The sequence below is a fragment of the Salvelinus namaycush genome, chromosome 18, assembly GCF_016432855.1.
Source record: "Salvelinus namaycush isolate Seneca chromosome 18, SaNama_1.0, whole genome shotgun sequence".
Classification (NCBI taxonomy): domain Eukaryota; kingdom Metazoa; phylum Chordata; class Actinopteri; order Salmoniformes; family Salmonidae; genus Salvelinus; species Salvelinus namaycush.
The window spans coordinates 5568245-5586450 of NC_052324.1; the positions used below are offsets into that span (position 1 = coordinate 5568245).

General features: G+C 46.6%; 1 protein-coding gene across 1 annotated transcript in view; it reads right to left on the reverse strand.

The window, feature by feature from the left end:
• The window catches only part of adgrv1 (adhesion G protein-coupled receptor V1), a 171100-nt gene that overhangs the window by 127598 nt on the left and 25296 nt on the right, over positions 1 to 18206 (reverse strand). The window contains exons 18-38 of the mRNA XM_039013161.1: positions 17866 to 18083; positions 15878 to 16612; positions 13423 to 13796; positions 12332 to 12508; positions 11531 to 11711; positions 9307 to 9500; positions 8648 to 8777; positions 8261 to 8341; positions 7527 to 7666; positions 6688 to 7297; positions 6345 to 6560; positions 5873 to 6088; positions 4606 to 4850; positions 4270 to 4451; positions 3289 to 4109; positions 2991 to 3200; positions 2050 to 2180; positions 1807 to 1906; positions 1337 to 1516; positions 884 to 1053; positions 461 to 548 (exon numbers count right to left, since the gene is read on the reverse strand). Of these exons, the coding sequence (XP_038869089.1) occupies positions 461 to 548; positions 884 to 1053; positions 1337 to 1516; positions 1807 to 1906; positions 2050 to 2180; positions 2991 to 3200; positions 3289 to 4109; positions 4270 to 4451; positions 4606 to 4850; positions 5873 to 6088; positions 6345 to 6560; positions 6688 to 7297; positions 7527 to 7666; positions 8261 to 8341; positions 8648 to 8777; positions 9307 to 9500; positions 11531 to 11711; positions 12332 to 12508; positions 13423 to 13796; positions 15878 to 16612; positions 17866 to 18083 (5399 nt within the window). The remainder of the gene's footprint in view (positions 1 to 460; positions 549 to 883; positions 1054 to 1336; positions 1517 to 1806; positions 1907 to 2049; positions 2181 to 2990; positions 3201 to 3288; positions 4110 to 4269; positions 4452 to 4605; positions 4851 to 5872; positions 6089 to 6344; positions 6561 to 6687; positions 7298 to 7526; positions 7667 to 8260; positions 8342 to 8647; positions 8778 to 9306; positions 9501 to 11530; positions 11712 to 12331; positions 12509 to 13422; positions 13797 to 15877; positions 16613 to 17865; positions 18084 to 18206) is intronic.

Below are 18206 nucleotides of genomic sequence, written 5' to 3' on the forward strand. Positions count from 1 at the left end.
CAAGACGCAGTAGTGCCAATTACATTTTGGACATATTTGCAGATCAATGGTAAAACTGTGCCCGTTGAACGTAATGTACAGTGAATGAATCGCATATTAGCCATTATGCCATACTACACAATGCAAAACATTATACTGTAATAAACACTAAATATATGTTACCTTTCAGTGTAAAATATACAACTTCTACTCATCCCACAGAATGGAATAGAAGAGAAATGAAAGGAGAGAGGAGAAAATAAGAGATACAACACAGATTACACAGAATTGAACATGAAAGGGGAATTTACAGTACATAACAGGAAGTCTAGGGCAGAAGAAAAAAAGGGAGTGGTTGGAAAACCCATCAAATTACATGTAGAACTAAAAGTGACGCTGTGGGAAAACCATGCACATTTAGAATGCTTTGTTTGTGATTAACCTAGTTGCCCATTTCGGGACAATGCCAAACACAGCATACCTAGTTTAGGGGCAGGTGAGAGGGTGGTGATGAGTACTGCAGACGTAATGTTGACCAGGAAGAATTCCTGCAACTCGGGGACGTCATCCTGGAAAAATAAATGTATATCATTTGACATATAGTCTGCTACATTTATACTGTTTGAATTCTAGGAAAATGAAACAAATAGGCATACTACACTTAGCCTACCAGAGTACCGCCAGAGTCAAATGAGAGAAATAGGACCGTGTTTGCTGTGGTGGCCAGAGTTGGAGATAATTCCAACTCAGTCAATATAGCAAGTAAACTGGCATTCCAATTCCCCCTAAAAATGCATAGAGAAGCATCGAGGAAAACGGAGCTTTGAGCAATTGGAAGGTCAGCTTATTTGATGAATTGACTTGATTCAAAAGGCATTGAGCCCAGCCCTGGTGGTGGCCTTACGTCTAGTATCGTGATGAGGATGGCCACCGAAGTCTGTCCATCCTGCAGGATCACTGAGCCCGACGCAGGGAGGAAGTCCTGTCCTGGTTCAGCCAGGCCGCCGCCCCCTTCCACCTGGGACAGGTTCTGGAGGGACCCTCGCACCGTCTCATAGCTGATATTCACCGCCCCTGAACACAGAACAACAACACATACTTGGCTGTTAAATATTTAAACACATTTTCTTTAACGTTAGATCACGTAACAGTTAACTAATAGCAGTTACTGGGTGACATCGGATTAATTAACATAGCGGCATTTGCGGCTAATCTTGTTTTGAGACAACAGATCAAATGTACAGTATAGTCACAACTTTTCTCCTCCTTAAGGCCTGGAGTTTTCCCTGGTCAGATCACGCGATCAGGAAAAACTCTGTCGCCGCTAGCTAGTCCCAAATCCCTATTCCAGACTGACCTGAAGCCACAAGCTCTCTGTTGATGAAGACGTTGAGGATGCCGTCGCGCTCCTCTGTGCTCAGGCTGAGGGAGGACGGGGCGATGCTCAGCATCCCGAACGGCTCGTCACTGGTATCCACGGTAACCACGGCCTCGCGCCCCTGGATGTCCAGCGCTGCGTGACCCGTTACCAGAACACCTGAGGGACAGGGAGAACAGAACACTGACGGATAATATCCATACAAACACTAGTCACACTCATTTCCAGCCTCAGAGGTTACGGGGTCGAACAGACTAAAAACTCTTTGCTATGGCAACCTCTATGCCTGATCCATGCTGCATAGAGTCATTGTAAACCAAAAAACATGCTCTTAAATGACTAGCATGGTCAAACTAAACGGGAAATAAATAGAGATCCAAGTCCATAGGCGAGATTGGAATGTGCATGTTGTTACGTTTTGTCAGCCAAGGCCAGGGAACGTGATTTACCGTAAGTGTGGATGTTGGACAGGACCACCCTATATTCTTCATTCTCCTCAGGGGTTGCGTCTTCAAGTAGCTGGAGGACGATGGTAGCGTTCAGTGTTCCCTGTGTGAGGGACAGGAGACGCTCGAAAACAACAAGCACCACGTACAACAGAATGAACCGAACACTGGACACGGCATGTAAACCACGAGACAGACTTCAGTCAAAGACGTTCCTTGAGGAGGAACCCTGGTCAGTTTGTTTACCTCGGTGAAGAATAGTAGTCCTGAGGTATGTGTAAAGGTCCTGGCAACGCGGGGGCCTTGGATGGCCCAGTCCACGGTGGCGTTCCCCAGACCAGGAGCTGTCCTGGTCACCAGCAGGGACAGCATCTCCCCTACAACACGCACGCACGCACGCACGCGCACACACACACACACACACACACACACACACACACACACACACACACACACACACACACACACACACACACACGTTAGTCACCTTTTAAAGTAATACATATGGCGCAATATGTCAAGCTGTATTTGGAACTTGCACTGGATTATACAGTATGCCTTCCTGTCTACGTGAAATGTTAAAGTTATTTCTCATTGCCAATTCTGTGTGCAAAATGTTGCCCGTAGTTTGCTGTTTTAGATTAGTAGACCAGGATACAGGCTTTGATTACAGCCTTGCGAAGGTCTTTCCTGAGCTACTGTAGGTGGTTCAGAAAGAATCAATCCATTAGGAAGTGGTGTAAGTATTCGCCACAGATAAGAGTGGAAGGGCTCTGTCATGCATACCCGATGAGCCATGCCTGGAACTTACTACATGTGCCACCTGTTGCAACGTGCTCCTCCCATTATCCCTTGCATTCCTTCATTAATTCATTGGATGTTTCCGAACGCACGGAAAGCGAAGTGATGAGGTTGAGGAACGGTAGCTGTGTTGCCCTCTACAAACAGCACTCGTATGAATTTGTGATCACGAAGCCATGATATTCAAAAGAAGAGAATTTTCGGCTTACTACAGTTATCTGCTGATGCATTATGACAGGTGTTATTATCAGGGGAGGCAGAGGTCATTATGTCATCAGTGGCTGCTTGGTACACTGGCTCGGTGCAGAGCTAAATAATTCACACAGTGATTCGGTTGAGGCGTGCTTCACTGAAGCGACGTACAGGTTCCCCTGTACTACACCCACCCTCTCTGGCCATGACAGAGCGTGAGACTGTGTGGAAGCCCACCACCCCCGCCACGTTGTCGTTGGCCAGGATGACGATGGTGACCGTGTCGGAGCTGGGCAGGATCCGGCTGCCTCCCGCCGTCTTCACCAGGCCAACCATCAGGGTCTCGCTGTCCTCTGGCTCCGAGTCGTCCGCAATCACTATCTCAATGGTCTTCTTCAAATCGCCTTTGGGTGGAGAGAACACAATATACTGAACAATCAAAATAACATTCATATCCAAAAAGCATTATGCAGTACTAGCTTTTAAACCTACCGTCGGCAAAGACAAGTGTTTCTCCAGTCCCGGTGAAGTCAGTGCCCGGTGTAGCCATTCCGCCCACGAACCTCCACTCCACTGTCACCTGTCCTAGGCTGCCCCCCCTCCTCTCTATGACCAGGGGTACTGAGACGCGTGGCTCCTCTCTCACCTCCAGATAGATCCCATCCTCTGTAGCGTTAGGACTGAGGCTGTAGATGAGAAACACCCCAAAGGCATCCCCGTTCATGCCTATGGTGACCACTGCCTTGTCTGGTTGCCCTATGGAGGGCAGGTTCTTCTCAGCCACGGTCAAGTTGACCAGCTCCACCTTCAGGATGCGGATGGAGAAGCTCTCGTCCATCTCTGGGAGTTTGTCCATCAGAATGGGAACGGTCAGGTTGGCCACACCCGAGCCGTCTTCCAAGATGGCCGTCTGCGCTGTCATGGTGGTGTAGTCGCTACCCGCCACGGCCTGCGAGCTGAAGAGAACGGCGGCGGCCGTGGTGTTTTTGGTATAGGTGAGGGTCTGGGTGGACGGGGTGAGCTGGGCAGCCCCGCTGGTCACCCAGGTGCAGGAAGCCATGGGGGACGAGCCCCCAGGGGTAGACAGGGAGAAGGCCTGGCAGGCCTGCTCCCTCAGGCAGACTGCAGCACAGGCAGCCAGGGGGTCTCCCTGAGAGCTGACGTTGACAGGCCTGCGGGGGGTGCCAGAGGGTACTCCTGACACCGGGGGGTTGTAGTACAACAGCAAGTCCTGGCCCTCAGTCTGGGCCATGCTCACTATGTCTATCTCCGAGGTGCTGTAGAGGACCTCCACTTGGCTAAAATAACCACCACTGATGTGATGAAGGAGAGAGAGAGAGAGAGAGAGAGAGAGACAGAGAGTTAGTTAAGAATTCTGTTTGAATAGTAGCAACATGTCGATTCACTGCAAATTCCAAGGTAAGGAGATGCAATAATACTGCAAGAGGACAGAACTCAAACTGAAGGACAAACCTTCGACGGACAGTGATGTTGGCCATAAAAATTCCCTCGAGAGGTTCCTGCACACGATACACATACTGGTCAAAGTAGACCGTCCCATACGGGTTGTCATTGGCTGGGACAGTAATATTGATTGTTTTGTCTATTCCAAGGTTTCCTCCATTAGTGGCACTAGTCAATTCCACCTTGATTATCTGAAAAGCACAGAACGTTTAGAGGAAAAATGACAGACTGTATATTATATTGGCCTCTATATTATATCGTAAATATAATCATACAAATCCTTTCTTTGGCAAAAAATAAGAACAATGTTATGAAATGAAGAAAAAAAAAGATTGCATTTCTTACTTCCTCAATTTCCGGCACATCGTCTGCTAGGACCTCGACTTTCAACGTCTTAGTGGTTTCCCCGGGCGCAAAGATTACCTCTCCTGACACAGGCCGGAGGTCCCCTACTGCTGCTCTGCCGTTGACCGTGGCTCGCCACTGGATGGCCACGGTCCCTATGGTCCCAGCATTACGCACGATGGGCAGTGTCACCTCAAAGGAGTTCGCCCCTGGCTCCTCTATGGTGACAGGAGCAGCCTGAAATACTAGGGAACACAAACAGTACTTTTATGAGGTCTAACGTCATTTGTTGATAAAGGAAACATGCTGGAATCTTCAGTTTGCTGATGTCGTCAGTATCGTGCATATACTGTAATCGGATTTGAATGAGCAATTGTATATTTTAGCACTATATTTAAGACTAGTATAGTGTGTGTGTGTGTGTGTGTGTGTGTGTGTGTGTGTGTGTGTGTGTGTGTGTGTGTGTGTGTGTGTGTGTGTGTGTGTGTGTGTGTGTGTGTCAAGGTTTCAGTTTTCCGATTGGCGCCGGCAAGATTTTTATTTACCAGGGCGGACATTTGAGAAATTGACCAGACATCCATTTGCACTGGCTGTTCATTTTGGGCGGCAGATAGCCTAGTGGTTAGAGCGTTGGGCCAGTAAACGAGAGGTTGCTGCATCGAATCCCTGAGCTGACAAGGTCAAAATCTGTCGTTCTGCCCCTGAACGAGGGAGTTGACTCGTAAAATAAAGGTTCAATTAAAAAATATATATATCAAAAATTCCATAACAGAATAAATAATGTGCCTTTAAACTTGTACTAAAATAAAGTAGAACGATGTTCTTATACCAAGCAAAACATTGCCCATTGCGTATTCATCCCTGCTATAGATCATAAATGAATATAATTTAAAAAACGGAAAAAACATTTAGGCTAGAAGAGCAAGTTGCCCACAGTAATAAAACACAATTTTGAAATATAATATTTGTATAATATAATTTCCGACCAACCTGTCCTATAGGGTATTTTTATGAACATTTTACAACAAAACATGGCTGTCTACGAACACAATAGTTTGCATCTAATTTACTTGCGTTTGTGGCGGACCTCGCCCTGCTCAAAGTGAGCCGCTGCTGTTGAGAAGTCAAAACTGTCCAAATCCTAAGAGCAGCTTGCGATGCGCATCAGCCTTAAAACTTCGTCAAGGTTTTTCTGCAGAAAATTTGTCCGGCAAAATTATCGGCTAATGTGAGTGCATTTCTGTGTGTGAGAGAGACGTGAGCTAACCGAAGGCCCCAAAGGGGTCATCAGAGGGCAGGATGGTTATGATGGTGCGAGTGAGCGCCCCCAGTCGAGCGCCCCCTGTGGTCACGTTGAGCAGCTCGATGCGGAAGGTCTCCTCCAGCTCAGGAATCACATCGTTGATGATGTAGATGGGAACAGGCTTACTGGTCTCCCCCTCCAGGAGAACCACGTCAGTGGACGCTACGCTGTAGTCGTCACCTGCATTGACACACACATTGTTAGAAACACACATTATTACACACACACACACACACACACACACACACACACACACACACACACACACACACACACACACACACACACACACACACACACACACACACACACACACACACACACACACACACACACACACACGCACACATTATTACAGACATACGCACACACACACACTGTACATGCTTAGCAACATAACAAAACACTATTGAGATAAAATGTAGACCAGACTTACCAACTCTGGCAGTCATTGGTACGGCCCTGAACTTCACGGACACGTCAGCAAAAATTCCCCCGGTGCGTGTCACATTGATGATGGGTCCGACATAGTATTCAGCTACACTGACCGCCGGGGCAGACAGCTGCAGGAACCCAAAGGCGTCATCACTCGCCTCCACTATCACCTGGGCCACGATCTCAGCCTTCGGACCAAGACGAGGAGACCGGGCAACTAGGAAAGATAGAAACATGGAAAAGCGGATGGTTTGACAAAAATCTCATATTTCAGCTACACATGTTGACCATGTGACGACTATAGGCCCCGAGATTCATAGTTGGGACGTGGAAATGTGACTTACTTAGTCTCTCCTGCTCTCCTTCTATGAGATTGACACTGATCAACTCCACGAACACAGACTCGTCCCTCTCAGGGTCATCATCATCCAGCACTCGAAGGGTTACGTTAGCCTCACTCTGATTGGCCGTGAACACCACCGACTCCAGGAGGGAGACGAAGTCGTTCCCCTCACTGGCCCTGCCCACACCCGGGGTCATGAAGGGGGCGGTGTCAGCCTCACTCAGGGTTCCGTACGTCACGCGTACCTTTCCCATCAGCCCCCTCTGCCTGTGGATGGTGAGGATGACCAGGGTGTGGCCCTCGGCCAGGCGCACCAGCCTGCTGCTGTCTGAGAACACAAACACTCCGTAGGGGTCGTCACTGGCCAGCACTGTCACAGTGGCCTCAGTCCTCACAGCCAGACGCCCATGGGAGACGTTGACCAGGGACACGCCGAAGCTCTTGTCCAGCTCCGGCACCTCATCCTGGGCCACCTGTAGCTCAATCTCCCCCCTGGTCTGGCCCACGTGGAAGGTGATGTTCCCGGCCCTGCTGATGAGGTCTTCCTCAGAGCTGTCCTCAGCCTCCCAGAATACAGTCACGTTGGATAGGGCACCGGATGACCGCACCACCTGATACGGATAAAGAGAGAGTTTACAACCTACTGTCAGGGGAACACACAGACAGACAGACAGACAGACAGACAGACAGACAGACAGACAGACAGACAGACAGACAGACAGACAGACAGACAGACAGACAGACAGACAGACAGACAGACAGACAGGCACACGCACACACATAGACACATATACACACACACACACAGGCACACAGACATACAGACACACACACAATGACCTGCAGGAGCACAGTGCTGTGTCCCTCCTCAGGCTCGGTGCCGTTGACAGACAGTGAGTCCTGGCTCAACTGGAACACTCCGTGTGCGTCGTCAGAGGCAGCGATGGTCACGGTGATGTGGGAGGCGACTCCCAGGCTGGCTATATAGAAAAACCGTCACACAACTGTAAAGACTACCCTTATTTTCGTAGTTACAATTTGTTAAAATGAGTCATCGAAAGTTTTTCCTAGTGTGCATTTTAAAACGAAATTCCAGTTGAATTCCATTGATCCACTTGAAATAATAGCACTGAACACTGCAGTGCATTGTGGGTTTTTAATAAGGTGGAGGGTGGACCCCGACAGAGAAACAATGAGCCTGGGGGTCTGTGACATTTCTGGTCACCACTTACCACTGTTGCCCTCCACTCAATATAATGCCTATTTGCTTTTCCCACACCAATCTCCCTGGTCACTACTCACTGGCCCCATTGCAATGTAAATACCATACACACAAATATACAGGCATGCAAACACACACACACACACACACACACACACACACACACACACACACACACACACACACACACACACACACACACACACACACACACACACACACACACACACACACCAGCATGCAAAGACAGGCACACACACACACACACACACACACAGCAATACATAGGCTTAGGGGAAGAGGTGGAGTCTAAAAAGAATGGGAGGGGCGGTGGAGGGGAAAGTGATCTTACCGCGGTGGTGAGAGGACAGGAGGAAAAACTCAGTGTCACTTTCTCCACTGCCACTGCCTTCACTCCGAAGGAACTGATCCACTTTGAGATCGCACAGGATCACACCAGAGGAGTGGGAATCATTGGGGAGCACAGCACACAAGACCACACAGGAGCAGACAGGAGGAGCACACAAGCACACACAAGGACACAATGTGACAGAACACAGGCAAAGGATCAGTTAGAACAGGATCTCAGGGATGGGAAATACTGAAGGATATGACTACAGGATAGGAACGTGAACTCGAACAATTATCTGAAGTAGGAGAAGAGGAGGTAAAAAAAGATCATCACCAATTGGCCGGTCAATCAATGAATCAATCAACCAATGGTATTTGTGTGTCTTACCTCCTCCATCAGGGTTGTAGAGTTCCACTCTGAACACTTTGTCCAGCTCTGGCACGGGGTTGTCTATGACCATCACACTAATGTACTTGAAGCGTTCTCCTGGCAGGAAGTCTAGCACGCCATCTGAGTCCTGTTTGGTCCATGGAACAGGTAGAGACAGACCAGGTAGGGAACAAGAGGTTAGCTTGGGTAGTTAGCATAAGCTCACATCATTAGCTGAGTTTACACAGACAGACCAATTCTGATATTTTTCCACTCATAGGTTTTTTTTCAGATCAGCTTTTTTGCCAATAATTGGGCAAAAGGTCAGAATTGGGCTGCCTGTGTAGACACAGCCAAACAGCTATCCAGGGAGCGAGTCTAGTGACTCAAACACACTGGAATTGTCATCCATTATCATTTGGGCTTTTATGTACGGGTATGTCTTATTATTGTCTTTATCATTTCAAAATAAAAGCGCAACAGATAGCCAAGTATGAGGATTGACTAGGAAATTATTATGGGTCTATTCCTTATTAAACATACATAAGTAAATCACGCTTTATAAAGCCTTGGTTTCTAAGGGTGATTTATGTGAGAATACACAGATCTCCAGTAACCATCCATCCCTGTGTCTGCCTGAGACCCTGGTCTACGGGATAAGGAAGGCTGGAAATGACCTCATAGTCCTCGGGGCTGACTGCGGTGAACGGTGAGGTCCTGTAGCCGACCATGACTTTTCCCAACAGGCCTTGGGCCCTGGCCACCAGCAGGCGGACCTCTCCGTCCTCCTCATTGACCGTGACATGGGCAGGCTCTGTTGCCGGGCGGATCATCCCCTCAGCTGGCAGGCTGGACTGGAACTGGATCAGACCTGGGAGAGAGCGAGAGAGGGGTACCAGTACTCACAACAGCTGCTCATCCAGCCTCATAGAACAATACGCTTGTCAGAGATTATGAGAGAGAGAGAGAGGCTCAATGCACGAAATGTTCGCCATACATTCACAACATGGGAACATCCTTAACTTTGAGTGGTCATTTGTTTTGGCTCCATTGTGTCTGTGATGACACATGTACCGTATAACAGTCAGTTATTAACTCACACCAATAGCAGTTTGTTACATTGTTTTCAAGTCATGCCCCAAGCTGAACCTTTCAAGTAGGTTGTAAGCAGGGCTGACTGAAATTCATTTATGTTTCTCTTAAAAGGTGTCAGATGTTTACAGCACCCTACTAGCGTGGAGGGACTGTAAGAAATACCTGGGCATCTCCTCCCAAATATGTTCTCACTCGCCTATAGTAGGCAACCCAGACTTGCCAAAAGCCCTGAGGGATGCCAACTTTAATCTTTGGCATACTCTAGGAATCAGGACCTTTTCAGACCTATTTCATCAGAAGACCACTACACTGAAATCCTTTCAAGAGCTCTGCAGTGAATTCAATGTGCCAAGATCCCTTTTTTTTTTTTTTTTTTTTTTAAATATCTTCAAATTAGACATGTCATCTCCTCATTTACTTCCAAGAGGAGGTTTAGAACTCAGTTGAATGAAGTTGAAACCCTTCTTGTCACAGCACAATCCATTAAAGGCAAAATATCTTATATCTATAGACTCCTTTCTGAGAAAGGAGGCTCCTCCTTTACTCCTTTGAAAATAATCTGGGAAAAGGACCTTGGTGTGACTATCAGTGATGAGTTATGGGCGGAGGTTTGCGACAGGGTATACTGCTCCTCTACTAATGTAAAAATTAAAGAATCTAATTACAAATTTTTGTACAAATTTTATTACACTCCCTTGAGACTCCATAAAATGAAAACAGACATTTCTCCTAACTGTAAAAGATGTACCTCTGAAAGTGGAACCTATATGCATGTATTTTGGAGCTGTAGAGAGATTGCCAGATTTTGGCAATCTATACATACTGCTGCACAGAAAATACTAGATGTACAGTTTGATATGACCCCGTGTCTCTATCTTCTTAATGCCCAGCAGGACTTTGTTCTCGATCCTGACAGAGAAAATGTGCTCATGACCATTACATACTTTGCTAAGAAATGTATTCTTCTATTGTGGGCCTCTAGTACCTCTCCTACATTTAAAATGTGGATTGACCAGATTGTTGACTTTCTCCCTCTTGAAAAGCTCACTTATGACCTCCACAAGAGACAGCCCAAGTTTGATAGACTCTGGTCTCCACTACTCAACTATATTTCAAATTGGACAGAGTGAATGGGGGGGATCAGGGAGATGAGCAGATGCGTGTTGTGTAAGGTGCTGTAAAATCTAAAAACGAATTATTGGCTCGTCATCTCAGCTAAGGCTGGAAATAGCTAATAAGAACCTTGATAGTGCTGCTGCAAGTTCTATATTTTAAATTTTGTTATAATTATTATTTGTATGTGTGTGTGTGTGTATATATATATATATATATATATATATATATATATATGTATGTATGTATGTATGTATGTATATATGTGTATATATATATATATATATATATATATATATATATATATATATAAAACAATTTTCTATTATTATTATTATTTTTTTTTAAGTCTGTCACATCTGTGAATGTGGAATGTGTTTGGTTGGTTGATTGAAAACTTAATAAAACTTTAAATTGAAAAAAAAAAAGGTGTCAGATGAACCCGTGGATAACCATTTTAATGTCTCTGCGTCCAGCATGAAAGAAGTTAGAGGTAGTTTCACGAGGCAATTCTAAATAGCTTAGCACAAAGACAGGAAAGTACAGCTAGCACGAAACTATCCCTTTAACTATGTGGCTGTACAGATTGTTTCAGTTCTTGATTAGTGCAACTAAGGGTGGAAACTGGGAAGATGAGTATCCTTTTGACGTTCTAGTAGGGTGGCACAGTGGTGTGTGTATGCCTCTCTGTACCGTAGGGATGGTCGCTGGCTGTGATGGTGACAGTGGTGGCTGAGTTGTCAGGGTCAATGCTGGCCCCACTGGTGGGGGTAGAGCCTGGCTTCCCGTCACCTGACTCGGCTGACACCAGGGTGACCTGGAAGGACTCAGCGAACTCAGGGGTGTCATCATCCAGCACCAGCAGGTTCAGGACCTGGGAGTCGCAGGGAGATGATGTCATAACACATGAGAGTGAAGATTCTAATCTAAAATCAGTCCTAGTGTAGATATCCATAATGTATTTTCAGGCTTTGATCTCTGTAGTCAGATTTTAGACTAAGCCTAATCATTAGCAGGCACCTGTTACTCCGACAACAGTTTCCTTTTAGCCACTAGGTGGGGCTAGAAGTCAACAACACCACCACTGAATGGATGAAAATAGTTATCTGGGATTCAACATGGCCAGAAATGTAGATGCATGGTAAAATATTTATATTGACTGGTTTGTAACTTTCCTATAGTCTGAACTTCTTGCAGTTGCATTTATATGCAATGTGTGTGTGTCTGTATGTTCTCGTATATGTATAGGGTTGCTCTACAGGTGTACCAGTGGGGTTTCCCTAGCTCATGAATGATTGAGGAGTGCAGGGTAGTTTTCCCAGGCTGTATGTATGTGTGTGTGTGTCTCTGTGTGTGTGTGTGTGTGTGTGTGTGTGTGTGTGTGTGTGTGTGTGTGTGTGTGTGTGTGTGTGTGTGTGTGTGTGTGTGTGTGTGTGTGTGTGTGTGTGTGTGTGTGTGTGTGTGTGTGTGTGTACTCTGGGTGTTCCCCCTCACCTCAGAGCGCTGACCGGGCAGGAAGAGCACAGAGCCGCTGGCGTTAGCAAAGTCCTGGTTGGCCTGAGCCTGGCTGTCTGAGTCCAGCTGAGTGACAGTGTAGTTCACATAGACGTGGTCCAGAGCCCCACGCGTCCGTTCAATAACACAGGAGATGGTGGAGCCTTCCTCTGTCGTCTGGCCATAGAGAAAAGAGATGATGATTATTAATGATGCTCCCTGAACTAAGACATTTTAAAACATACACAAACTTTTATTTGATGACAAAACATGGACAAGGCATCACAAACTTGGAATTAAAAACAGAAAGATAATCATTTTGGACATTTTCATGTTTTCCACTGCAAGATACGGTAGTTCGTTACCAATTCAAGACTGACAACCACTCATTCCAAAAATGAACATTTGGGTTTGAGAAATACTTTTATGGACAGCCCTCCTCTAATTCCTGCACAGTCAAGATGTGATTTGCAGAGAGTCCACCCGATAGCCCCGCATGCCTCTGAGTCCCTTTGTCCCCTTGCAGCGTTAAGAGGGACCCTAGTTCTGATGGAATGCCATCCCCTGGTCTACCACCTATTGTGCTACCGGGACTCTAGTTCCATAGGAATGCCCTTAGCTGCTCTGCCATCTGTCGCTCTACCTGAGAGGAGCCATTAGACACCTGTATGCAATCTCCCTAAAGGGCAGAGAGCACACTTTCACCCAGCCGTAAACACTGGTTAAATATGCAGAAGGATATGCACTCACTAACAACTGCCTTCGATTACATGTCTTTCTAGGTAACAAAATATCCATACTCTCAGGAGACATGCTGGATCAAAGCCAGTTACAGAATGTGTGGATAATGTGCTTGTGTGGTCTCCATTCTACTCTGTGTTTCACATCACTGTTGCTGATGTGTCTGTCAAACTCAGGGACCGCCAGAGTTGGTAAACATGGTCTGTACATTTCATCTCAATCGTGTCAATGGCGTCTCATTTATACTGTAAATCATATACAGTGCGTGTGTGAGAGTGCTTTCGCGTGAGTGCGTGCATGTGCGTGCGTGCGTGCGTGTGTGCGTGCTCGTGAGTGTGTGCGGGTCTTACGTCTGGTATGCAGGCGCCGGTGAAGCCAAAGAAGCCGTTGGCGTTGTCGCTCTTCATCACCCGCAGGGTGGCGGTGGGGCGGGGGAGGGGGAGGCGCGCCCCCCCATGGGCCGCCACCAGCTGCAGGTAGAACAGCTCCTCCCCTTCCTCCTCCTTGTCGTCCCGCACCTCCACCACAAAGGCCTTCTGCCTCTCGCCCTGCCAGTACTGCAGGTAGCCGGAGATGTTCCTCAGGTCCATCTTGGCGGGCTGCGCGTGGACCTCGTGGATCTCCGAGCGGTTCAGTCTGCTGTGGTAGAGACGCAGGTCCTGCAGGAGGCCCGTGTAGCGCTGCTCTCCGTAGGGGTCCGAGCCGATCCGCACCGGAGCTGAACCTGCAACACAAACACAGGAGGCAGAATACACTCAGAGAAACATCAAACAGTGGGTGGTCATGCTGCTGTCAAAAAAGCGAGGCTTTTTGTATACAGAGAAGCTGACAAGCAGGTACTGAACAGCGTATCCATTCCAGAATGGTTTCATGCTACCATGCTGACTTAAAAGGTGTAGAGCAATGTATTCCAAAGCCAAATCTGTCTTCATCTCTAACTCTGTGGAAAAAAGTGGGTACAGCGCATCATCAATAGGCCTATCTCTGCAGTGCCAATTATTAAACCATTAACTAGTTCAGAGGTCATTCCCTATGATGACCCACCTTACCGAGGGCTTGACCAGTACTCAGCAGAACAGCAGAACACTGGACCAATTGAGAAAACTTGCGACGGTGACCCCTGACAAAGCCATCAGACAAAGCAATAAAACACCGGTTGAGTTGACAAGGTCGGACGTGTCTGACGTTCGCATTTGTATCCCTTTGATTGAAGTTAACCAGAGACGATCTATCAACACAGATAGCCCCGTTATGTCTTCAGTTACTGAGGGGGGGAGAAAACCGCCGTCGGCTTTCTTCTGCCTGTAACAATGTCCACCAGTGCGGCGGCTAAGCGCTCGCTCAAGCATTGCAGAATCTCTGTACGTCTGAACAAAGGGAGAGGGGTTGGGTGGAATGCATGGTTTTAAATAGATCCTCCCTGACCAGATGTGGGCCACAAGAGTGAGGAGAGGAGCAGGGTCCCACAGTGGTCACTCACGGACCACCGGTGACGTCAGATTGTTGGGGAAGCCTCTGTCTGCTGAGAGTGAGACACCTCACGGGAACAGGCTCAGAGAGGCTAGACTTCATTGAAGTCACTGTAGTCGGAAAGTGTAAATTATACAATAACGCAATTGTAAGTATTATGACTTTTGCCTTTAAAGCTAGAATCCTTAAAGACGTCCTCCAGCGATTTTGAATGTTTCCTGTTGAAAACGATATCCCAAATATAAATACAGTACACACATGGTAAAGGGTATGTTTTGAGCAAAATATATATATATACACAGTACCAGTCAAAAGTTAGGACACACCTACTAATTCAAGGGCTTTTCTTGATTTTGTACTATTTTCTACATTGTACAATAACAGTGAACACATCAAAACTATGAAATAACACATATGGAATCATGTAGTAACCAAAAAAAGTGTTAAATGAATCAAAATGTATTTTATATTTGAGATTCTTCAAAGTAGCCAACCTTTGCCTTGATGACAGCACACTCTTGGCATTCTCTCAACCAGCTTCGTGAAGAATTACTTTCCAAAAGTCTTGAAGGCGAACCCACAAATGCTGATGCTCCAGATACTCAACTAGTCTAAAGAAGGCCAGTTGTATTGCTTTTTTAATCAGTACAATATATATACTGTATATATGTTTTTACACAACTGCAAACACAACTGCAAACTTCAAGGAGTATGGCACTCAAGGAGTTGGTCTGATGGTCAAATGTGATGTCATCATCGTCCCCCCATGCTTTTAGAATAATAGATGAGCAACAGAGAACAAAAGTGGAAAGCCCCTTCTCCCCCCCACCCACTTGTGCCATATCATGACATGCTGTACCTGCACCACCTATTGAGATGTGCATTTTGTTAAGTAAATCCGGTGTTAAATGAGGTTATAAGGAGACTGGAGGAGGACTTTAATTGAAACAATAACAAAGCAGTCACCCCGTCTGTGTTTTGGTAAAAAAGCTGAGGTATAGGCCTGGAGAAATATAACCACTCTTAAATTCAAAGACAGAGCTAGGGATGCAAGGACTGACCGTCCATGATATCAAAATGATAGTTTTAACCATGTTTCGAGGCTATACAGTGATTGTTTACATTTACATTGTTTACAAACACTGGCAGTAAAACAAGCTTGTATTTTGGGTTCTGATCGGGGTATGACAGTTGAAATAAACTCACGAGGCATTTGTAAGATACATTCTTCCAGAATGAATGGGTTTGTATCATTAATTTCTAAGTCCCAAAATAGATGTACAGTAGCAACTAAGGATTCCAACTTCAAGAGATAATGAAATGATTGGGACTCACCGTCAGTGATGGCCTCTCCTTTGAGACTCTTAATCCCTCTGGGCATAAGGTTGCCATTCAGGAAGAACTCAATAATCCCATCATCCACCGTGATCAGCACATGGAGCCACACGTTGTCCTCCACAAACCTCTCTGCCGTGGCCCGGGCCACCAGCGTGCTGTTGGCTCCCAAGGCTGTGTAGTACAGCATCACACTCACATGGGACTCGTTGGTCTGGACCTTCACCCCATAGTACAGCGTCCCGTTCCTGTTGCCCTTGGACATGATGAAGCCGTTGGTGTCCGGCCTGGAAACCAGCCAGGCTGAGAAGGTGAAGTTAGCAAGACTGCCAGGCCCTTCCTCTGGGCTGATAGTGCCGTAGGCACCCTGAAGGCCCGAGAAGAACCAGGCGTCGGTGCCTGAATGGTGCCTCCTGGAATGGGGCCTGAGCTCCACCTCCTTTGGGAAGGAGGCGCTGAGGAGGAGGTCTTGCATGGGAGGGAGGCCGAGAGGGAAACGGACAGATACAATCTCCCAGGCAACCCGCACTTCCCCGAAGGTGCCCTGCTGCCGCAGGATGGTGAAGGAAGTGACATCCGACATGTCCTCTTCTGACAGGATGTCCTCAGCCACTTCCTGGTCCAGGTTGTCGACGGCGATGGCGAACACTCCAAAAGGGTCATCGTTAAAGGGGATCAGGACAGGGGCGTTGAGGGATGTATTAGCCAATCGGCCGCCCTCTCCGGGGTAACCACCTATGGAATATCACCGGACAGAAAATGGTTAATGCTTGGTATCAACAACATTTGTAACGTGACACAGAGTACTTTAGGAATAACCCATAACACCCCACTTCAACTGAGAGAACATAGGTAGCTTTAAGGCTCATATGTTGATGTTCTAGTCAAGAACATACTAAATCAAATCAAATTAGATCCAAGTTTAGCAGATGTTATAGCGGGTGCAGTGAAATGCTTATGTTACTAGCTAAAAATGTCAAACAAGTACACACATAATAATCAAAAACTTAAAAACAAGAAATCATTCATGTCCGGACGAATCCAGTTAACAACTATTGTATCAGTAATCCAAATGCAATCTATGCGTATACAAACCAGTAAGATAGAGTGCCTTCGGAAAGTATTCAGACCCCTTGACTTTTTCCACATTTTGTTACTTCATAGCCTTATTCTAACACTCAGGCGGTGTACACTGAGTGTATAAAACATTAAGGACACTTTCCTAATATTGAGTTGCACCACCCCCCCCCCCGTTCCATGGGGATTCTGGCCCATGTTGACTCCAAGGCTTCCCACAGTTGTGTCAACTTGGCTGGATGTAATTTGGATGGTGGACAATTCTTGATAAATACACAGCAAACTGCAGCATTGCAGCTGGCACCAACTACCATAACCGTTCAAAGGCAATTACATTTTTTGTCTCGCCCATTCAACTTCTGAATGGCACACATACACAATCCATGTCTCGATTGTCTCAAGACATAAAAATCCTTCTTTAAGCTGTCTCCTCCCCTTCATCTACACTGATTAAAGTGGATTTAACAAGTGACATCAATAAGAGATCATAGCTTTCACCTGAATTCACCTGGTCACTCTATGTCATGGATGTGTCCTTAATGTTTTGTAAACTCAGTGTTTATAGACAATATAACAAAAATGAAATGTACAGTAGTAGATATATTAGAATGAGCTATATGAAGAATAGAGTATATGAATACACAGTGTGAAAGACGGTCCAGTGTCTACTGTCTCTATATACATGGGACAGCAGCGTTTGTCTGTGTGCGTTTGTGTGTGTTTGTGAGTATGGGCGTATGCGTGCGTGTGAGTGTATGTGTGAGTACGGCGTCAGCGTGTGTGTGAGCTTGTGTGTGCGTGTTGTGTGTGAGTGAGTCTGTTACTTACTACAGGAGTACTACTAGTTCAGTAGGTCAGTCCCACATCCCTCACCTGGCGCATATCTGCCTCACACTCACACTTCCCCTTACCTGAGATGCTGATGAGCCTGAGGACGTAGAACTCGTTGAACTCGGGGAGTTTGTCTGAGATGGCCTCCAGGACGATGGGCTTGGTCTCCTCCCCCGTGGTGAAGGTGATGGAGCCCGAGGTGTTGGTGAACTCCTGACCAGGCTCCAGGGCTGTGTCATTGGCATAAAGACGCCAGAACACCGTCACGTTGCCAAAGTGGCCCCTGGCCCTGATAGCACTAGGAGACAAAGGGACTGTATGTGGGACTGAGGAAGAACCCGCAAGCATACAACTCAGGTCCTTAGAGGCGTGAATGTATGCTGGTTCCTGTGTTTTCCTTCATAACAGGAAGTGATTAAGA